We start from the raw sequence: 24,292 nt of genomic DNA on the forward strand, positions 1-24,292 counted from the left end.
GTGATGACACTGATTCGCCACCCAAATATGGGGAAAAAAGAACCTATCAAGGAAGGAAAAAATCTAGAAACTGTGACCACAGTGAAATATTTGGATGTCCTACTAAATCAGTCAAAGGGAAATAGAATGGGTAGATCAGCTAAAAGGGAAAGCTTTGTCACTAGCACGACGAGGAACGTTTTTGCACCACAAGTATGGAACATTTTCCATGAAGCAGATTATTGCCTTTTAAAGGCTGAACATTGTGGCCATTTTGACATACGGCTGCGAAACAATGTTAAATGTGCTTCGTGAACTCTGGGATTACTTGGAAGGGATAGTTTGGCGCAAGATCCTCTCCCTACCATCTGCTTATCCAATGCCGCGCATACGGTTTGAATTAGCACTGCAATCGCTGGGATCGGCCAGGAACTGGAAATTCCTAAGCCCCTATAGGAAGAAGTTGGCAGAAGACATCCTAGCAATAGATCTTTTATGCCAGAAAAGCATATCGTCGAAACAAATGATCCTAAATATGTGGGAAAAGGCATGTGCTCAAATAATGGAGAACAAAAAAGTAACTATAGATATGCTCCTTAACCGCCCGCAGGAAGCAAAAAAATGACTCCAACAAAATGATTGGATCCGTACTTTACATTTACAAGCCCAATATCAGCTTGCATTACACTGTGAAATCAAAGCGCGTGCACTAAACCAATTGCCTCAGTACTTACAAAAATGTCCAGAATGAGCAATGAGGGACACCTTCCTATGGTTATGTCTCAACTTGCTCCTAACACGTGAAGTGCTGGTTAAGACGAAACCGCTATCAGAGACATTGCCCTCCTGTAGATTCTGCTTACAACAGGCTCAAACCGAGTCAATTTACCATATCATCATGGTCTACACGGCACTTGAAGAGAAAAGACAATTGTTCAGATACTTTCACAGACAATAATGCAATGTGATGCACACCAGCGTTGGGCAGACATTTTATGTGGTGATGATAAAGTGCTCACTTTCAAAGTTATCCAATTCTGGAAGTCCATAATTGCTACAAGTCATAAAGGGATACTAAGGGAGATATTGGATACATGACAATAGAGATTGCAGATATATTCATATGTTTTAATGCTATAAATGATCAATTTGATATACGAAACAATGAAAAAGTTTGTAACAAACTATAACATTTAAATAAAAATTAAAAAAAATTAAGCTCAGGGGCAGAGACCCCCTTCTTGAATGATGTAATTGTTAATGTGAACTGTGTAATAGCTGAGAAAGCCCAGGAGCAGAGACCCCCACTTTGGATTATGGGATTGTTGGCGTGAATAGTGAAACAGCCAAGACAACACAGTAGAAAAACCACTCCTGAATGTCATTTGTGAACTGTGAAAAGCTTGAGAAAGCAGAGGGGCAGAAACCCCCTACTCTTGACCCACGGAATTGTAAAAGTGGAACTGTAAAAACCTTGAAGGGAAGAATAATTTCTTCAGATTATGAAAGGATATGGTCCTGCAGGAATCGAAAGAAAGATTGTGAATCTGAAGCTGCTGAATTGTGTAATTGGAGATAACTTGGGGGACGAGCTGCCCCCCCTTCCACCCTGAGTCTGCAGAACACATCAAAGCAGTGCTGAAAAGCCAGAGAAATATTGGGGACGGGAAATCCAATTTTCTTGGAAGAACTTTGATTTCCGTTTTCTTCACTTTAAGAACTTTGTGTTTGGAACTTTGGAAAGAGGCTGCATGTGTTCAGCCAAAAAGCATTCCCCACTTCACGTTATATTGAGTTTGTGCAAGGGTCAGTTTAGGATTTTGGGCACAGGTCATCTAACTCTTTTATTTACTTGGATATTTTGACACAGCCGTTCCTATGTTTTGTTGAGGCATGGAAAGTCATCCAAGAGTTAGGTAGGATTTCCCCCCTTTTTCTTCTGCCTGTAAAAGTCTTAAGCCCATACCAAACATGCCACTGATGACATCTGAAGTGACAGGCACCGCAGGGATGCACGTACATACTCTTTCAAGCCCCAGCGGTTTATAGAAGCTAGAAATGTAATCACCATTTACAACCCGTCTGAGTTTCAAATGGGCAAAAGAATAGTTAAACTTGCAAGCACCTACCGCTGGCATTCAATTATGGCCCTGAATGTTGTACGAATGGTCAGGGTTTAATACACAACCAGTAGCCTCTGTCATTGGAAGCCAAATATGTGTATCTCCTTTACTCCTGTAAGTTCACGTTCTGTTTTTTGTTTTATTGAGTTTTGGTTCAGCCAGTCACTCACCCAAGTATCTAGCACGCTGGCATATTCCTGCTTCTTTGAGGGGACATAATCACCATCTCTAAACGGTGGGAACAGACCACTTTGAAATTAATGATCATCACCCGATCTAATATCGTGTTACTGTTCGGCCGGCCAAACAGGTTTATCAGGTTAAGTCTTGTGGGATGGCATCTTATGCAGTAGCAGTTTGGAGTATTCTCCCTTGGCTGCCGTAGGGAAAGTGGGACATTATTTTCTCAACTCTTTACTGGGTTTTTCCATTACCAACTACAAATGAGCTTTTGTATCTTGAGAATACTTTGAAGCCCATCACCCATAAATTGCATTTTACTATCCTTTTATGGGTTTCAATATGGTTCAATTCAAAGCTGTACTTATCTTATTCTGAAAATCGTCCTGTCCGTGGATAATGGTTTTAAATCCCCCTGGATTTTTTTCAAGGTCTAATTTTTTTAAGAGTTGTGCCAGAATAAAAAGAGGGATCTGTTGCTGAACACATTCATCTAGTGTTCACTTGATCTTGCGTCCTGACCCCTGTGAGGTGAGTGTCCCCCTTCTTGCTCTCTGTCTCCATTTTCTATCCTTTCTGCAATTTGTTTTCTGCAGTTTTTTCTCATTTGACCCCCTTTACAGGCTTCTGCCTCCATTTTCACTCCTTTCTCCTGTGTTTCAGTCTGTTTTCTACTTTCATTACACCTTCTTTGAACACCTTTCGGGTCCTATCCTATACCTGCTTTTTTTTTCTGGCGACCTCTGCTCTGCCCTCTTTCCCACCGCCTGCCTGCCTCCCCTTCCCCTGATTTGCTCCTCCTCAGAGGGAGCAGCCTCTTAACAGTGACCCCCAGGGGCAGCTCTGCCCGGGAGCCCTCGGCTAAGGCCCAGAGACAAAGGGCAGCTCCTACAGAATAACCTCCAGATGGTGTCTGCCGGTATCCACCAGAGAAGCAGGCAGCCATCAACCAGCAGCGACAGACAAAGGAAGTGTGTTGTGGACAGGGGGCACAGCAATCACTGCGCCCCAATATACTGGCCCACCTCTCTCATATCCTATCGCCCCAGCACCCAAGTGCTTGCAGCCTGCATCTACCCATTTCTATTTAGCAACTGTTGTTCCATATAGACTCACTGAGTTGTGAACTGTGTTGCCTAGCCATGTTTCACATCTAGGAGAACTGTTAAAGTTGGCGGTATCTCACATCTAGATGGACTGTTTTCTAGCTGCGCTTGCTAGTCCAGACAGAATTGTGAATACTAGCTTGCACCATATCTAGACAGCAATGTGCATATTAGCTTGCACCACATCTAGACATACACTTCAATATCGGCTTGCGTCACAGTTGGACAAATGTGAATATTGGCTTGCGTCACATCTAGGCAGAAATGTGACTATTGGCTTGCATCACATCTAGACAGAAATGTGAATATTGGATTGCGTCGCATTTAGACGGAAATGCGAATATCAGCCATTTGTTGCATCTGGGTGAACTGTTAGCTAGCCATTTGACATTGCTGGGTAAATTGTGTTGCTAAACCATCTCTCACATCTAGGTGAACTGTGTTAGCCACTTGCCACGTCCAGTTGAACTGCTTCAGTCAACCACATGCCATCTCTGGGCAAACTGTGTTGCTTGGCCATCACTCATATCTTGGTGAACTAATGCTAATACTCGACCCTTCTCCTACACCTCTCACATACTGCACTAAATACCACCAGAACTCCTCAGCACAGCAAACCGCACATACTTCACAACACTGCAACAAGAGATGGCACACATAACCTTGCAGAAAAAGCACAAGGAAGGCAATTACCCAGTCTCTTAACTTCGTAATTCTAAGGTAAGTGTAATTTCACAAGTTCGTCATAACTACAACACAAGGTAAAATACTAACCTGTATTAAAAGGGACAATTATCCACAAGCTCAAATCACATTAGCGAGTGTTAGACCCAAAGTCTTGAACCACAACTCTTACAACCACAATGTAAAAAAACGTATTTCATTTAATTAAATCTTCAATAAACACCTAGTTTAATTTAAAATAGACTCTAAAACAGTCTCACAAAGTAGTTTCAACAAATTGATTGAATATGCTGATCCCAGTACAACATATTGGGCCTCATTACACGGAATGCGGTAAGGGTTTACCTTTACCGGTAAGGGTACCGGTAAACCCTTACTACGAGGTCCCTTCGCGGGACCCGACCTCAACGGCTGGTTTTACCACCCGTTAAGGAACGGGCCCGCAAAGGGACCTTGGAGGCAATTACGGTACCGCAACTGCCGCCTTCCCCATTCCCATTGAGCCATATGGGGGCTCGAATGGGGAAGTGCCATGGTGAATGGGGAATTACTGCCCCCACACATCTTGGAATAGGGCGGTAATTCCACCATTCACCATGGCGGACTCGGTACAGTACCGGCAGCAACCATGGCGCTAATAGCGCCATGGTTACTGCCTACCGTGTAATGCGGCCCATTGTCTTTAAAACATTTAAAACGTTTTTACGATTGGGGTTAGTACATGTATATGTGTTTTTTGCATGATGAGGTTCTTTTCATACACACAAGCAGAGCAATATTGTTTGTAAGACACCACTCTGTCAATGAAAAGCTATTTGGAAAAACTCAAGCTATAGTGATGGTCGATATATGTTTCGGCTATAGGCAAAATAAGAGATCAGACATGATCACCAAGTGTCTGTCTTTGCTGATGTAGCCGTTTTCAGGACAGGTAGAACAATATAGATGTAGTAAATTTGTAACAACTCCTTTTAGGATGTTCTTACTTGTTTCAATTCTCTGCCCACTTTAAATCTTCTTGGAGATCCCAAGTCTGTGGCTCTGGCAATGATCGGGTCTCCTTAATGGCCAGTGTTTTGAAGAACCGTTGAAGGAAAACGTCCTAGATGTTATTCTTTTTTATTCTTTTGAACCTTTTAGATATGTTATAGGCAAAAGGGAAAAGCCATCGCTACATTGCACGGTCTCTTGAGATTATCATCTTCGATTAGGAAGGAACAAGGAGCAAACGGTCTGCCTCAGCAAAACTTTGTCGTCCTGAGCTGCCTCCTTCACGATGGCCAGGGGATATCAATATCTACTTATTCCTTTTTTCTTTTTCTTTTCATCTCGTTGCAATCCGCCAGAGTATGTGCGCCTTGCACAACATCACACGACAGCCGCTTCCGAATCTCGCACCAGGCCCGGTGAGCGGTCCATCCGAACTGAAGCTACCAACAGCGCATCACAGCTCCCTTGCTCTTTTCCCACTCCTCCCAATTACCGTACCCTCTCCCCTCCTTATCTTTTCACAGTACCACCAGTGCGCCAAAAGACCACGCAAGTGGCACCTGTGTGTGTTATAAAAACCATTAACTTGATGTCAAGTTCAATGCATTAGACATGTACAAGTTCATAGTGGAGTGTGGGGTCTCCTGGATGCCATCTTCCTTCAGCTGGTGGAGCTCTGACTTTAGGGTTCAGTCAGTGTGATCTTTGTCATAAGCAAAGTAAGATGTCCACTGTGTCTCTGTCATATTTAATGCCTTTTACAATCACTGAATTCTCGATAATACACTGGTAAAATGGCTTGATTGTCTTGGTGAAGGTCAGGGCACAGTGTATTTCTCTATTGAATGGGTTGAGAGGGATCCATTCATATTAATCTTAACTTCTGATTGGGATTATCCTGAAGAAACCCTCTCCAGACCACAATTTGAAAAGCCAGTTGACTGACACCAACACAGCTGAATACGTCTTCCTATAGGCTATATGCATCAGATATGTTTTGATGCTGGCATTGGCCAAGGTGTGCTTGCAGGTAAAAGAGCCCACTTTATCCTTCCCCACTTTAATAGCAGGGTTTTATAATATAATTGCAAGAATATTTGCATATATTTTGTCACAGATGGATCACAGTGATCGGGTGGTAGTGTGGATAATCTTTTGGATCCTTTCCAGGATTCAGGATAACCACTATAGTGTCCATTATTGTTGGTGTTACTTCTCCTACTATCCTAATGGAAGGAAAGAAATCATCTACAGCTAATAAACTACATTGCTGAATTTTGAAGATTGTTATACATACAGTACACATAATTCAACAATGGTCAATATTGACGTTAGGAGATATCATAGCTAGGATTCCGTCCTTTAAGCAAAGCTAGCATTGTAATGTTTGTCAGTGATGGATACAGGGAAGAGGCCAACCAGGCTCAGATTTGTTCAGCCCTTACATTATGCACGTAATCAGGGGTGTATGTGTCTTCGTCGTCCCGGAAAGCCTTTCATTATATTTTGTATGCACAGTCCTCAGCCCTGATCTTCCAAACTTTAAATGCGCATAGTCCTAGCTCCAAGTCTAAAAGCCTGAAGTTTATCGGCTCTGTTACCTTTCTTGCACTGGCACTGTCCTTACCACCTATAAGGTAAATTCAGTTCTATTTTTAAGACTAGTGTTGACACATTATGGTCATCATATATATGGTATGTTTTATGAGAACCTGCTCCCTTTCTTATTACCCCATTATTTCAACCCCCTACATTAATTTATTAAGTTCCCTCTTATTCAGGTTAGATTTGTGGCTTGTGTGACAAATCACTGGATTTAGTCACTTCTCTGCAGGGGGAACCCTTTCCCATGAGGCCAGGGATGTGAGGCTGCTACGCGATAGTCCCCCTTGGGGTGGTATAATGCAGGGGGATCTCATGGGGAGGGACGGCACCTCTCAATCCCCCCCACATCCCGTGTGAGAAGGACAACCATCTAGGGTATAGCCCTGATGAGAATATCAGACCCACGCACACTCTAGCCTCTCCTTCTGGTAGCCTCTTTGTAGACAGTAGACCTGTGAGGCATTCAACCATCCACACAGGGAGTGTGCTCTCGCCTGTGCTTGTTTTGATATATTTTTTTAAAGAAATGGACTGTTGATAGATAAAACACTGGGAAATGTGTGTGGCTAATCCCCTCGCCCTCCACATTTCCCGATGCTCACCGCACAACAAACACATAGACAAGTGTACTCTGGGGGACCCAGTCTACCGTTGCAGTCCTCCTGTCATGTTCAGCTGTAATGTGACAGCCACAGGTACATCAAAGCATCTCAAGAAGGGGCCAGCCTAATTTAAATCTCAAAGGCTCCATGGATCCGCTCTGCCTATTAAGTTGTGTGGTGGCAGCGCATACTGTAAGGAAGTCATGGTGGCAACAGTAAAGACGGACACAAGTGATCACATTGATTGATTGATATTTTGATATTTTATTTCTATTGCGCTCGTACACAAGTGTTTCAGAGCGCCACAAGGCAAATGAGGGGAACAGGGGAGAACAAAACAGCGATCTTACTAGTCCCAGTGACATTGAGAATGCGCAAGTGCATGGGAGAGGGGGGAGGGCAAAAGTGCATGGAAGGAGGGAGAGGTGGAAAGTGCGAAGCAGAGGAGAAACAGATAAATAACAATAAATAAATAATAAAGGCAACAAACAGTGGTTTGTTCAAGGGTGTTTATTAAACTGTATAGGAAGGTTGGAAAAATGGCTAATCTAAACCTAAATCTAAGATGGGAGCAAGCTACGACCATCAAATAATAATAAGGCAGTCCTAGTGGCGTCTTGTCAAATAAAAGGGCCTATAATAAGAAAAAACCTATTGCCAATCCTTACAACTAATAACAAAAAGAGTGTGGGATAGTGTTCACAAGAAAGAAAGAATTGTTCGCAAATGATAATTCAGGATGTGGTAGCCGGGGGTCTCCCTTCGCCACGTTTTGAGCATGGGACAAGGCTCGACTCCAGAACAGAGCACATCATGCTCAAGCTTTCCCAGCATGAGACGACAGTTCAGCTCTCGGCTATCAGGACCATTGTCTCTTGCCTCCGAGGACCTGATCTGTGTAAAATAAACAAAAGTTCCTTTCTGATGGCCCTTCACCCCTTGGGTCCCCCTCTTCTGGGCTCAGACCCCTCCCGAATATCAGCCTCCCAATGTTTGGTTCACTACGGCTTTTCCTCGAAACACCTTCTCCTGTGGCTTTCAAAAATCTTAATGTCTTTTAAAACAGTTCACTGTGGACATCCCTCAGTCGGGATCACTCTTGCCAACTTTACATCTTCTACTTTCTTATGATGCAGGATTCACTCCTCTTGGGTTTTCACTGGTTTGTCGGTCAAAGACTTTCGACTGTAAAGGGGGATTTTGTAGACTCCTGTATGACACTTTGACCTTTTCCTTGCGGCTCACCCAGGGCCTTCTGTTATCAGTAGTTTTAACAAACTTGGGATCCGCCAGAGTTTCTTGAATAAGCACCCATGTGGTACCGGACCACGCTGCAGCTGGTTTTCTTCACTTTTCTGCCATTTTGTAACTTTCTTTCATCACAGTTTGGTTTCTTATCGGTTCTCCCCTCGACTGACCGGCTGTGATGAACCACTTGGCTTTTCTCGTCTCTGGAGTCAAGGACAGTACCACAGTAGCAGGTGTCTCTCCCTGGCTTGGTCATCAACAGTGGAGGGCTCCATGTACCACTTGCATCTGCTGCAACACACGTTGGCTATTGTTCGCAGTGTTATGTGGTTCCTTCCACAGAGGTTTTGTGGGCCTTGGTTGGTCCTTGTCTCCCCTTCGGTCCTCGCTGCCTTTCTCCTTCTCTTGAACTGCCATACTTGGATAGTTCTCTAGTCGTGCGGTCTGCCTCGCTAGTATTGTGCTGTCTTGCTCCACCTTTTATCCCTGTGGGAAAGGGAAAGTGCCTACAGTTGTGTGTGATTCTGGTCGATTGCCTGACCTTGACTGACCCTTGTGTTGGGACATGTTAGGTAAACGGCTCTAGTGTTAGTCCATTATCTTTCATGGTGTAAGAAGGTTTGTGTCAGAAAAGGGGAAAGGGATAGAGTGTCTGAGTATCCTGGGGGAAAAGAAGGAGGATACCATATCTCACCCGTCAGTGTCACACTTCTCCTCCTCGAGGGCCCCCCATCCAGGTGATCCACCCGCGCTAGTCCACCCTCAGGAACTGAATCCAATAGCGATGGCCGTGTCCTGGCCACCTGGATGACAGATCCCCGGGGACTAGTAGAGAGACACCTTCAAGTTTCTCACAATACTGTTGAGAGTTAATAGAAGCAGGCATGCGAAGAGGCCTGTTCACAGAACAAAGATTTTGGAAACTCCAACACTTTTTGATATGCCTTGTGTCCGCTTGAAGCTAGCTCCCACCCCCACCCCCTGTATGAAGGGCAGTGACTGGCATGTCTGGGACAACTGTTTACAGTAGGCAACCCCTGCAGGGCGACCCCCTTTCAGAGGGAATAAGTATGTGATTTGAGGGAGAGAAAGTCTGGTCTCGCCACAAACTTCAAGGGAGACATGCGCTTTGATCAGGAGTCACAGAGAGCTCAATTAACCAGAGACATACTTTGATCCACAACAGGCAGGAAGATGGGTGGGTCTTAGTAGTACATGTTGTCACCCCTTACCTTTCCTGTTGCAAGGCACTCTGATTATGACCTCACATATAACAGAAGATTGTTGGTGGGGACCCAGGATTGGTTATTTAAGGTAGACTTAGCTTGCACCAATCACTGGGGCCCATTTGGCTTTAAAAGAGGGTTCAGCCCCTCTTTTGGCAGATCATCCGACGACTTCGAAAGGATCAAGGACTCATTTGGACCCTGGCTGAAGGTACAGGCTGCCTTACAGCTTCCCCCAGTGAAGGAAGGCCAGGATTTCCAAGAGGGAAGACAGATCCCTCCCCTAAACATGCCCCAGGGAACAGAGGGAGATATCAACTTTAGAGGACCTGTCTAGCAGCTCCAGAACCAGTACCCAGCCAGCACACAGCATGCCATGCTCGGTTCTGCCAGCAAGCTTCCTAGGTGGAAAGTGCCAGAGAGTCTCTGAACAAAGGACAAGGCCGTTGTCTGCAAACACTCTCCTCAGCTTTGGCCCATCTGCCTTAAATGACGACACAAGCTCTCTGAAGAAGCTGGGAGTGCCACAACGAGCATCAACCAGCGTCCATCTTTTAAAGACCTGTTCGAGGCAGTCGAGCCCTCAAACAGCGATCGGCTACACCACTGAATGTTGTCAAGTTGCAGTCACTAAAGCCATCCAAGACACCTCAACCAGCGTTCCAAATCCACCAACCAGCACAGAGGCGGCAATTCTTGATCCTGAGCCGCTGTGTAGGCCAGCCTGCAGCCGTCCAACCCAGGAACTGCAAAGCATCCTGGAACTTACTCGATGCTGCCAAGCATCAAGTTCATCTCAAGCACCAGGTACATTGTAGTTCTGTCCCCCTGGACCTTCTCTGCAGACCCAAAGTGACATTTACTACCCCTTGCTCCCTTGGTGCTGAAACCAAATAACCTTGAACAGTAAGACTGATTGCTTTACCGACTACCCTCCTGTCAGTATCCAGAGTACATCCCTTTCCTTCATGAAACTGCTTGTCCACTGTGTTCCTTTACAGTGTGGGTTGTATTTTGTAGTGTGCTAGAACTGTCTTGTTATAATAAAGTAGATATGTGTATGCAACCTTGACTGGACAGTCCCTTTTATCATTGGGTAATAATTGTACTTTTGCTGTGTTGCAACTAACCAGCGATCCACAACGTTGCAGAGATAAGTCTGCCGTTCCGTCCACGTAACCAAAATTGGACAAGGTTTATAATTTTTTTGTGCTCCAACCTGTTCGGATCACTTCTGGTGTAATAGAGGCGTGGGGCTGATTGATGGTTTAGAAACCGATTTTCATCCCTGGACCACTGGTGGCCCGGAAGTTGATTTGTCACATGACCTATGTACTGTTGTAAAGTAGACTAAAAGGGATGTGAGGCTGCTACCCGACAGTCCCCCTGGGTGTGGTATAATACAGGAGGATCTCATGGAGAGGAACTCCACCTCTCAAACCCTCCCCCTGTGAAAAACCAGAGGGTGTCTCTCTCACTCTCTAGTCCCCAGGGATCTCTCAGGTAGCCAGGGCACGGCCATCGCCTTTGGATCCAGACCCAGGAGGGTCGGAGGGGGTGGGAGGGTAGGTGGACCGGTGCGAGAGGATCACCTGGGTGAGGGGTCTTCAGGGAGTGGGTGGCGAGGCAGCCGTAGGTGAGACGCAGTATTTCCCCCCCTTTTTTTGTTCATCTATCCCATCCTATTTTATAGGATTTTCCAAAGTCCCAACTTCCAACTCCCGACCCCCTTTGTCGCAAACACTGGGCCAAGTGCAGCTAGACTGACTTTCTCACATCATACTGGACGTGTCCCATTAAACGGGTCAGGCAACATCCGGCACTTTACACTAAGTGTATACACCTGATACCAGTTGGCTCTCCTCACACTAATAAAAGGCAATACCTAAAGACCCATTCTGAGCAAGGCATAAAACGAGCATGAGCAGAACTTCCGCGACGAGGGCACACCTACTGTAGCAAAGCAACGGATCAAGGGACGAGAGCAGTGGGCCGAAAACCCCAAGGGTTCCCCACTCGAGGTTGTTGCCTCCGACAGACTGCGAAAGTCAATTGGAGAAGGCCAGATCCCATAAGTGAAGATTGCATTGTGTTCCAAGGATGCCAGCGACCCTCTCGTGTGAACGGCAGAGTTGGGGTTGCGAGGCCAAGCCTATGGTACTAACCTTGAATAGTGAATTGAAAATGGAAAAACCGGAAAGAAGCGCACACAGCCGGTTACTTGGCAAGTGACCAGAGAGATTGGTGTGTCTTAAAGCAACTGAAGTAGCAACATTATATCACAAGTGAAAGATGCATGCGTCTGGATGGGACGTGAAGAAAGGCAGACCTGTGATTGAACTTTGAAGTAAAAAGCAGCTGTGAGATCAGCGATACGAAGTAACGGAGTGGTCTGACGAAAGGAGGTAGCCCATTCGAAAGTCTCAGTGAAAGGTACGTTGTTTGAAGTTATAAATCAGACAGTGAAAGCAAATTATGTGAAAGTAACCGTTTAACTTTGAGTCAAAGTGGTCCTGCGGTGGTCTGGTAAAAGCGCCATGCACCTTCGAAAGTCTTTGACATCCAAAAGGGGGCCGGGCCCGATTGAAGGAGACCCGAAGTACAATAAACTTGTGAAAGGGAGCCCCCGGGCAGGTTTGTGCTGAATTGTGACGTGAGAGGTCTGATCCCGACAGAAGGGGACCTTTGAACTTTACATTGCAAATACAGTTTTGGAAAGTCAAGAAAGACGTTCACGTGGAAGGCCAGACGGGCCTCAATCCACGGTTTGGAACTGCTTATAATGTTCAGAAACCGAGCCAGTGTGTGTCATCCTGCCTACAGGGTACAGCCTTACTCCGTGAGGAGTGCTGGTTCAACTACCTTTTTATTTTTTTAAACACTGATTGATTTTTCCTTTTGCATACATTTGTCCTTTTTCAATGTTTGTACAAGAGATAGGGCAGGCATTAGGTTTTGTTGGCATAGTCCATTTTGATTTCACTGACGCCACTGGTCTAGATACTCCCATCTTAGTTATAGGGCAAATTAGGAGTTTCTCCGACCCCCAATATTTTCAATAAAGGCTTTACAAATTATATCTATTGTGTCAGTGTCATACTTGTGATACCATGCCTTCCCTATACCCCACAACCCGGAAAGGACGACGACCATCTATGGTATAGCCCTGATGAGAACAACAGACCCATGCACACTCTAGACTCTCCTTCTGCTAACCTCTTTGTAGACTGTAGACCTATGTACTGTTGTAAAGTTGAATACCCCAAGGTCCTGCAAAGTACTGTGATGAAGAGGAACATCAGGAACATAGGTAATCCAAGTACTAAAACGAGATAGAACACAGGAACAATGAAGAGCAATACCAACAAGGAGCTACAGCGGTATAGACTTTCACAAAGGCGTGTTTACTTTTACGCCATAAAAACCAAAGGAGGACTGCCTGTCGGCGAGACACAGCCAACCAGGACGAGAAATTGTGAAGCCTAGGAAGCAATGCAACAGGGAGGCAATGGTTTGAACAATAGGAAGGAACTGTACTTCAAATGTGCTTGTCCTGGATCCCATCTACTTCGGAAGGATCTTTTCCAGGATTGTTCGAGTTAAAGTGACTCCACGTGGACCTGTGCACAACTTCTGTACTTGGCCCAACGTGACATCTTATGAATGGATATCTATTGTGATCAGTAGAAAGTGTCGTTGCATAATGTTTTCCAGGTTTGTAGCTTCTGTGCCCTCAATTATGCCCTTAATCCTGAGGTTTTCATTTCCATGTTTTTCGCGGTCTTTGAATTTCTCGTGTATCATGCTTCATATTGCTATAGCTTCAGACATGAATGCTTTGGCTTGATCCAGTTCCTGCATGACATCCTGGATCACTTTCCCATTTTTCTTGGCTCTACCACCCATTGCAGACACGTTTTTCTTGAATTCCGTGTTGAATGTGGAGAGCTCTTTCATGAATGCCTGGATCTCAGTTATTACGTTCTGCTCACTGTCTCACCTCCAATACATCCAGAGCTATCACAAGCTGCTCTGTTTATTTTGTTTTTGTTTATTTATCTTTAAATCTGTTTATCATCAGAACGTAATTTCAATACACAATTCACAGTTAGAATCGTAGATCTGATCCAAATAATGCTGTATTAACTGTACTGTGAGTAATAAACAAGTTATAACAATAACAAAAAAGGCATCTTGAAATTTTGTTGAATGGTGACTGGCTAAGGCTGGGAGCGCCTATGCATGTCCTCTCTTACGGATCTCTTTAGTGGCAAAGCCAGCTCAGTCAATTGTGGGGGCTATAGCCCAACAGAAATGACACTTGGCAGCAGGAGCCATAAGAGGCATACACTCGGAATAAACTATAATCGAACATTCACAGGGTTTGTCATCTGATGGGTGGAACATCGTAAGGAAGGGCATATTCCACTGCTTCACGTTCTCCGTGGGTGCCAGAGTGCCTTCCTTCAAGGCACTGAGCCATGCATTGGTCTCCACCGCACTCCGGATGTCAATGTCCCTGTACCTTATGGGGTTTTGTACCTATTTTTCTGTTTCCAGGACATTGCATCTTTTAGTTAGTACACATGGGTAGTCCTTACATTTAATCACATGTCTATTTGTCTGGTCTGGGGTAGGCGCCCAACAAACATTCCATCGGGTTCCATAGATATCGCGTGACCCAAGCTCTGAAACACACCATCTCTATCTGGTGCCAGAAAGAGCGCACAAGCGCACATCTCCGAAACATGTGAATGTCTGCACCATCCACATCACAGTTAGGTTGCACTGTAGGGTCAAATCTAGCCACTCGGCTAGGTGTCATATACATTCTAAGAAGTACATTAAGCTGCGGAAGATAAAACCTTGCGCTACATGAGACCACTTTAACAAACATCAGTGCATCATCCCACCGTGTATCATTTAGACCCTGATCCAAATCAAATCCGCTTCCCATTGTGATTTTAGCTTCATATTCCGTACGCTGACCTCACTTAGCAAACACACATACACCTGAAACACTGAGTGCCAGCCATCTGCCAACTCATTAAAATGTTAGCAACGCAGCAGGGTCCGGTTCCCCCTTCCTGTTCGCCCACTTCCTCTTTGCTATTTTCGCAAGTTTCAAATACCTTAAGAACTAGCCCTTGGGGAGACCCTCCGTCTGCATTAAATCCAGAGATCCCTGAAAATTCCTTCCTTGTGCATATCCCCCCATGTGGTACGCCCTAGTTCATCCCACCGTCGTGGCGATCGCCAGTTCGCCCACCTCTGAACATGCATCCGCCGTCATGGGAACATGCGGGAGTAAGGGTTGCATAGCCATAGTACCTTCACGACACTTCCCCATATGTCGTCTGAGCTTAATCAGCAGTGTCATCTGGTCAATACAGCAGTCTGTAAACCACACTGCTTCCTTAATTGTCACCGGCCGTAGCGTGTTGTGTAGCCACTTAGATTCCATTGTAGGATCGTCTGATAGCCAACTAGCTACATATTGTAGTTGTGCAGCGAGGTAATAGTTGTGCGAGTTGCGCTCCTCCATCTTTGTAAGCCAAACACAGGGTTCTCAAGGCAATTTGTTTGTGTGCCGTGCCCCCAAGGAATCCCTTGAGCAAAGTGTCTAGCCGGCGAAATAAATCAGCTGTGATATAGCAGTTTATATTTGCAAAGGAGTAGAGTAGGTGCAGTAGTATTATCATTTTAACTAACTCTATCCTGCCCATAACACTTACCCCAGAATTTCATAGATTGCCTCACCCCATCTACCATCTTAACCATGTTTCTAGTGTGCATGTCTTCTAGCGTATGTGCACGGTCCGGCAGAACATGAATATCGTATCGTCTGGGTCCCACTAGAGGGATGGCACATGACTGGCTCCTGCTAAAAGAGATCCCGAACAGTTTAGAAAAATCATCTGGGACCTCTAGGATAATTGGTTAATTATGTTCCGGTTCACATAAATACAGGAGTACATCATCAGCGTAGAGGGAAATAAGATGCCAGAGTCTCCCCACCTTTATCCCTGCAGAATTACATTCTTGGCGTAGAAATACCGCTAGTAGCTCCTGTGCCAAATATAGAGCATGGCTGACTGCGGGCTCCCCTTTCGGGTTCCGAGTTGTATGTCCTACGGTCCCGACACTTGCTTCCCAGTTTTCACCCTAGCCACCGTTTGTGTATATAGCAACATGACCCATCAGATGAAGCCCTCACCAAATCCAAAACCCTGTTGCTCGGTTTAAATCCATTCCCAGTCAAATGCTTTAATGCATCCAAGGACGCAACCACATACGGCGTGTCCTGAGAGTTAGTCTGGTCTGGTCTGTTATGTGACGCCCAGCCAGCAATGCAGTTAGTATTTTGACATCTTGATTCAGCATTGCCAATGGTTGATAAAATGTACACAGCTCTGCTGGTTTACCGGGTTTGAGTATAGGGACTATAATCCTTTCCTGCATACTTCGAGAGAGCAGGACCGGCTCATAAACCTCCTGATACACTTTAAATAGGATAGGTGTGTGAGTGGGACCAAATGTTTTGTAGAATACAGCTGAAATACCATTGCCCGCCCCAAGTGTCTTCTTCTCAGTTGATTGGGACGCAATCACCCCATGCAGCTCTTCTTCCGCTCTAACGCGGCAGCCTGCTCAGCAGTTGAATTTGGGATGACGCCACTTGCAGCTCCTCTGGATCGGCTAGTGTGTCATGCCTATACAGACCACTATAGAATGCACTAAAGGTGGCGTTTATAGCCACTTCTGATCACCCGGGGGCGCCACATTCATCATGGATTAGCGTCATCGCCCGACGGGGCTCCCCTGCTCAACACAGCCATGCCATTAGCCTTCCAGATTTGCCACGCTCCCCGTGCATGCGTGCCGGGTATACCGAGTGATAAAATCTGCTTAGTCTCTCCAATGCATCTACACACTGGGCCCACCACATGAGAAGTTCGGACTCGGCAGAGGGGGGTCTACAAGTTCACTCGACTCGATTTGCTTGATCCAGCCCTCCAGAGCTCCAAGCTCTTCCCGCAGCATTCTACTAATCCTTCCTGCACCAGCAATGCCCTCCCCCCTGGTTACCACCTTTAGGGTCTCCATACTGTTCCCTTTTATTTCTGTTTATATAGAGCTTTTATCAAACTCGCAGAGCAAAAGCAATAGTAGTGATACAATCAATTAGAACAAAGAAGAATAACATGCAGCAGCATTCAAGATGGTAAAATCAGAATGGGTCATTTGAATGCAAAATTCAATAGGTGTCCTTTTAAGCATAATTTAAACAATGATAACGCGGTGCACAATTATAAGTACAAAGGTAGAACATTCTGTAGCTTGGTTGATAGAAAGAGATGAGACCCAAAAGATAAGAAGGTGCAATATTATGAACATAGTCAAATAAAAAATGATACACACATTTTAAAAATAATGTAGTAATTTTAGTCGTGCAAGATACAATACGAAAAAAAAAAAATTAACAGAACACGTACAGCAGAATGGCAAATACAGTGAAGTGGCAGTAAAGGATATTTGTAGAGAGAACATCAATAATGTAAACCTGCAAGCACTAAGAGTGTTGAATTAACAGCTTTGTCGAAGAGCATTAATGACAACTGGAAAATGATGGGAGCCAGAGACTTGCAAAGTTTGACATGGAAACAGAGAATCAAAAAAGCCGATATTGCAAACCGAGAAGGCAGGAGTTATTTGAAGAGGGGTAAACAAAATTGATAATGAGCTTCAAATTCGAGGTGCTTAAAAAAAAAAAAATCTGTCTTCTTATGGTTCAAACGTAAAAAGTGGTCAGCCATCCAGGAATTAACAGAAAGGAATTAACAGAAAATAAACAGCGAGCTAGACGCAGATGGTAAAAGATAGATCACTAGAGAGAGTTCTCTCTTCATTGAGGCAGACTGAGCACCCACACTGTGGTCTGAGGACTCTGCCAGCCGCATAGTCTGTGGTCTTTATTGTTTTCTTTAACATTTTGCATCCATCTTGTACTGCTCCTTTACTGTATGGAACTACAAACGATGATCTCAAATTAAGTTGCCTGAAATGCAAGGCATAGTATTATATTACCTTGGTGGAGTAGTAATTACTTTATTATAAGTTGTAGGAATGGTATATGCCTAATATTTACTGTTACATCTACATTTCTTTGTTTTTCTTTGGTAGAAGACACAGTTGTAGCAGTTTCAGTGACTGGCATTTTGAAAGTGTGGATTGTTACTGCAGAGGTTAGTCGCATGCAGGTAAGTGGGTCTATTATCTCAAGTTCTGAAACATTGGAAATTCACTTTTTGTTGTTGCTAAATATCCAACTAACTAAAACTTTCGTGACTTGTATTTATAAAGTGCAAACACTACTTCCTTCTACTTTTCAAGGGTCTTACTATGCTTGATCAGCAAAACAGATTAGACAGTTTATTAGAACAGCAATGTGCTTAAGATATTTTTAAGGTAATCTTGTAATTGGAAAACAGCCTCCCGTGGTTTGTTAGGTCAGGAGGCGAGTAGCTTTGTTACTGATTGAAACTCTGCAGTAGGTTTGGGGCACAATAGTGTAAGAACTAGTAGGTAAAAGCTTCCCTAATGGGTCTTGCCCCAGCGATGCTGCCAGCGCACCCTACCAGAGGCTCTTGGCTTGTCTTTGTTGTATGATGAAACACCGGCCCATAGGAAAGCATTGGGGTCAAGCTAAGCAGAGCCGTGACTTATGTTGATACTGACCAAACCTTTGCAACTCTGCTTCCTCATAACCACAGCACTTTCCTACAGTTCGTACCTTTAGGAAAGCATTGGAATTTTTTATGTTCCTAACCATGTACCCGTTTTTAGGAATGCAAGTCTCAAGTCGCCACTCCAAAGAATCTGCATCAAACAAGTTGCTCACCTATAAAATAGGGCAACATGGCTGTTGAACGAGGACCTGCAAAATGTATTCAGTCCTGCAGAGGCGGGCAATACATCTTTGCCAGCATTGTGTCTTGGGGAGAAGTTCACAGAAACTCTGGAAATAATGATAAGAAAGTAGTCTAGGAACATTTCCATATCTGCACTCAATGAATAGTGATCCCATAGGATCATCCACTAAATGGTAAGTGGGGTTCCAATAGTTAGAAATACTTTGAGATAATCTGATGTTTAAAAGCCGTCAAAGACTAGAAGGATTCATATCGGCCAAATTGATTGGCATATGTAGACCAAGATTCTAAATATCCAGCAGTCAGGCCTCACGAAATGCAGTTAATCACTAGTATAGTCAAATACCTTTTAGGAGGGAAGAATACCATTGTCATGGTACTCAACACTGGCTGAGTTACCTTGACCTCCGACAAGACAGGACAGATCAGAATGGAGACTGGGGTCATTGGAGCCAGGTGCCTGTGGAAGCCATAATGCACCCAGCCCCTCCCATGGGAGGGAGCAGACAAGTAACCCGATGTCAAGGCTCAAAATAGACATGTACACTGTTGCCCTTTAAGTAGAGTTCGCTTAGAGAGGGCAACCTCCCTGCCCATTTTTATTCATGAATGGCCCTGCTCATCCATTTTCATTTGCATGCTGAGCCGACAGTAGGCAGCCACCTGTAGGCCCTCCTGCATTCCTCTGCCACTGCTGTTGTGTGGTCGGACATAGAGCATTAGTGAGCGGCTGCATTGTGGTGTACAAAGGATTGACTCTTTAAAAATAGTAATGCACTCCTACTCCTACTAATTCTGCATCAGTTTGCAGCCAACAATATTCTTCCTGGTAACTATTAGTTCTATTTATTGTTTCTTTTGTTTGATAGGTCTAAACACCAACTAACACTGTACACCTCTCCTGGGCATTGGCCGAAGGTCCTAACCCTTACTCAAATCCTAACTTTTAGACATCAGTCTGTTGCAAGCTAAATCTATTGTCCAAATGTATTTATAACTCTCATATTGGCCTCACCAAATGGTACTTTACATTTAGGGATTATGTACTCTCTGTGCTCTTTTGGAAATTGTATTCCAAATCTGCTGGCGGAGAAGAATATTGAAAAGGCACATTACCATTAATAGTAGTATTTCTTCATCTGTCACCACGGTCTTTGAAAAATAAAATATCATGCCATCGAGTTTATGGGTCAAGTTAATTTTTCTAAGGTCAAGTAGATTAATTATGTTACATGACCTGCTGGTCTGGCAGGGTTTGAAAAATGTGATGGAGGATTGATCGGATAATTAACCCCTTGTAGGGGCATTCCTGTAATCAGATCATCTTCAAGCCACTGTCTCTAGCAGGCCTAAGAAAAAATACCTGCCATTGCTTTCTTCATTATGCTAATATCTACTTGTTAGCAAAGCAAATAAGAATATACATGTTAAATAAAAGGCTAATGCCAATAAGTTAAAGAAAGAAACCACAAATGAAGACATACATAATGAATCCTTGTTTCCTTAACTGTTATCTTTAAAAGAGTATGAAGAAAGATATTTCCGATCAAAAACACAAATCTAATTGATTACTGAACCAACTTAGGCCTTAAGAAATTACATGGTCAATAAAAGACAGCACTTTGAATAAGACGATAATTTTACCATGACCACGGGGAAAATACAATAAAATCTCGAGAAGAAAGGGTTAAGATACCGCCCCAAGGGAGAAGTTAAGTTCTTCAGAGTCGCGTACATCTAACATCTGACACAGATATAGCACAAAAAGCATCTTCAAACAGTCCATTAATGAAGCCAGTCATATCATGGGCAAGGGAGTATCCTACCAACAGTTCCTGCTTGACCTCTTGTCCTTCTCCGGTGCAAAGAATAATCACCAGGCCTTTCCTAACCGGAAGAAGCACTCCCGACAGAACAACTATCGACTATCGGAGATTGCACCCAGTGACCTCACCTGGTTAAGAGGGAATGGCTACCCCTCTCAACCTGGGGCAGGAAGCCTACTAGAGTGTTTACCAGAGCCAGTCCTGCCCCAGAGGCAGCGTGTGGGAGTTGGGAGAGCTCCAATGTCTGTCCCATCTACCTATGTCTTTATAAATGTGTGACGTACCACTTCTTGCATCATACTTGTTATGCACAATACTGGCCAGTGTTTGTCTCTTTGTCCCTTAGGACTACAATACCCAAAAGTCCTTGAGGTGGAAATAAGAACGAGCAAACCAACCATGAGAAAGCCATTTGTGAACAGAGGGACCACTGAGTGATCCTCACCACAACCTGGCAAGGAAGTTCCCTGTTATGCTCCTGAGAGCTTGAAGAGTAAATGTGATTGTCCCGGGCCACTATTGCAAAACATCTGCAGACCCGCGTTTGATGATCACAGAAATTAGAACTTTAAAGAGACTGTATCTCGCGAGGGGTGCTATTTCAGATCTTCGGCAGGCCTGCACTTGGTGATCACGTAACTACCAACTCTAAAAGTGACTGTGCTGGTCACGGGCCACCATGGCCAAACTTCGGCAGTCCCATGATTGAAGAGGGGTTGAGACTTCTTAGGTCCTCTAACGTCTCACAAATGTACTAAACGACCTCTGGAAAACAACCGGTTAGTGATCGCCCTTGGTATACAGATGGGTGTAAGGACCAATGGGAGGAGGAGCATAAAATGGAACCAGGGAAGCAGGACGGTGTGGGTTGATAGGGTGAGATTGAGGGAGGAGAAGGCAAACTGGGAGACCAGGTGAATGAAAAACAGAGCAGCAGAGCACTCCCGACTTTAATGAAGAGTTCTCCCACCTTCTTAACCGTCTCAAAGGCTCTAATTGTGCCTCGTTGGTAGTGGGTGATGGTACGGTGACCCAGCAGATAAAGATGCCATCAACCTAGAGAGACTATTAAACAATCTTGACTTTCATGTCACCAACAAAGAACCCACAATGAAAAATGGACATCAATTAGACTGGGTAGTGACTAACATCTTAAAGACACACGACTATAAGACAGAACCATATATTTGGTCAGATCACTTTAGTGTCACTTTTCAAATTACCCCTCCATCCTCCGGAGATAAAATCCAAAACCCACTTTTTAAAATAGCAGAAAGAGATTTTAAAAACATCAGGAGGGAACAGTTAGAATCTTGCCTAAAAGAGGTTAATAATAACATCAAAGAGGAAGACTCCTGCGAAGGCATGGTGACCAACCTACTAGAACACCTCAAGCAGTTGGTCGACCAGAATGCTCCCCTACAGTCTAAAACTCGCAGATCAATTGCTAAACTCCTTACTTGGTTTACTAAAGATTTGCTAGAATAAAAAAGGGAAAAAAGAAAGTTAGAAAATGTATGGAAAAAAAGCCCTACAGAACAAGGAAAAATGGAAGACTATAGAGCAAAAATATAAGAAAGAGATAATTGAGGCAAAAAAACAGTACTACAATAACCAAATTACCTATGCGGGTAATGCCACAGGCAAACTATTCAGTATCCTGAAGTCTATTGAAAAGCCTAAGGCCCTTTCACCCCCCTTCATCTTGTCCCAACAAGATTGTGAGAATACACAACAAGCATTTTTCACGAAAATTGAAGCTGCTAGAGAGTTAATTACTAAATCCCAATTAGATTAACCTAAAAACTCAAATCTGCCTAGGGAGGAGGCCATTGACAAAGTTAACATTTTCAACTTCTCTAATATAACGCCAGAGGAGATGGAAAAAAACACTTGCTACCATGAAACCAACTTCTTCCGCTGAAAATATTCTTCCAGCAAAAATGATCTTGGACAACTCTGATCTCTTAATTATTAACGCTTCTTTTAGGGACCAAATAGTCCCTTCAGACATGAAAAGGGTTACTGTTACTCCACTGGTTAAGAAACCAGGTCTGGATCCCAGAAACCCTAGTAATCTCAGGCCAATTACTAACTGTAATTTTCTTTTGAAAATTATGGATATGATAGCCACTCAACAATTACAGGCGCATGTAGAAGCATCTGAATCTCTTCATCCCCAACAGTCGGGCTTTAGACTTTCAGACAAAGATGCTCAGTATTATGGATAATGGGAAAGCGGGCCTCCTGGTTTTATTGTATCTCAGTGCAGCCTTCGATCTTCTAGACCATGACCTTCTCTAAATGGCAGAGTAAAACAGCCAACTGCTCTAAGGCAGCTAAGGGGTGGATAATGTAATTTCTAAAGAGTAGGACATCTCGGGTTCACTGTGGTGACACGTTTTTGTCAGAAAGAGCAATCCTCTGTGGGGTTCCCCAGGGAGCCAGCATGTATCCCCTGTTGTTTAACTTGTATCTTAGATTTCTCTGCCTTGTATTGGAGCAGTTAAATGTCTACTTTACGAACTACGCAGACGATACTTAGTGATTGAACTTTGTGGAGATCCTTAGAAGGATAATGAAAATCTACTTAACATCTACTCCAGCATTGAGCAGTGGATGGATCTGAATTAGATGTGTTTAAATGGAAAGAAAACTGAGTTGATGGTCTTTGGTTCCCAGCAGGTCAGAAACTCCCTTTCCTCAGAATACAAGTCTTTTCAGATAGTTAACACACCGATCAAGGTCCTTCATAAAGTTAAAATGCTCTGCATAATGATGGAAGCATCATTAGGAGCCGAAGCACAGGCGCAATAAACAAAAAAAACTTGTGGATACTATCTTAGACTCCTTAAAATTATCAGGCCCTATCTCTCAGAGGTTAATTGCGCCACAGTGGCTAGGGGAACCATCCTATCTCGGCTGGATTATGGAAATGCCCTGTTGGTAGGAACAAACAATAAATGCATTAAAGTCTTCCAGATTATACAACACCATGCAGTCAGGATTATTAAGCGCATATCCAAACGCGTTCATATTAGCAATTTCAGGAGGGAATTGCAATGGCGTAGAATAGAGAATGGAATTGAATTCAAAGCCCTTACCATCGCACATCGCTGCGTTTACGGCAAAGCTCCTGTGTACTTGAAAGCAAAAATTCACACATACGTACCCACTCGCTCTCTTAGATCGGACAACCAAAACAAAGTGGTGGTAGAGGAGCATAATCGTAAGTTAGGCCTAGGCAAACCCTTCCAGACAGTTACTGCAGTTATTTGGAACAACCTACCCGTTAATATAAGAAAAGAAGTGAATTACTTAAGCTTTAGGAAGCACGTGAAGACTCATATTTTTAGCTAATTGACCCTCATTTTACATCTAGCTTCATTCTTTGTTTTGTCCCGTGTCTTATGATGGTATTACGTGTGTTCATGTTTCTGCACCCCGAGACTCGCGAGTTACCGGCGCAATATAAATGAAATAGAAATAGGATAGTTGAGAGCATATGCAAGGTGAGGTATTGGTTGGGGAAAGTGGTATGAGAGCGTGTGCATGGTAAGGTATTAGGTGTTGTGAGAAAGTGGTACTTGGCTGTGAGAGTGCATGTATGGTGAGGAGAGTGTGTGAGTTAGTGATATTAAGTGGGAGTGTAGGGAAGTAAGACTGAGTGAGAGAAGTGAAAGGAGAGTGCCTCTGGAAGTAGGAGGGGTGTAGTGGGAGGCGAGGAGAAGGGTAGAGTAGGGAGGAGTAGTGGAGAACAGTGGAAGGAGAGAAAGCGACTAGAGAGGTA

General features: G+C 44.1%; 1 protein-coding gene across 4 annotated transcripts in view; it reads left to right on the plus strand.

Annotated features, from left to right (window-relative positions):
- Positions 1-24,292, plus strand: part of WDR7 (WD repeat domain 7) — a 2,460,073-nt gene that overhangs the window by 209,540 nt on the left and 2,226,241 nt on the right. For all 4 annotated transcript variants that reach the window (XM_069627029.1, XM_069627030.1, XM_069627031.1 and 1 more), the window contains exon 6: positions 17,928-18,004. In XM_069627029.1, coding sequence (XP_069483130.1) covers positions 17,928-18,004 — 77 coding nt within the window. The remainder of the gene's footprint in view (positions 1-17,927; positions 18,005-24,292) is intronic.

Source organism: Ambystoma mexicanum, chromosome 6p, assembly GCF_040938575.1.
Source record: "Ambystoma mexicanum isolate Mex_15411 chromosome 6p, UKY_AmexF1_1, whole genome shotgun sequence".
NCBI lineage: Eukaryota > Metazoa > Chordata > Amphibia > Caudata > Ambystomatidae > Ambystoma > Ambystoma mexicanum.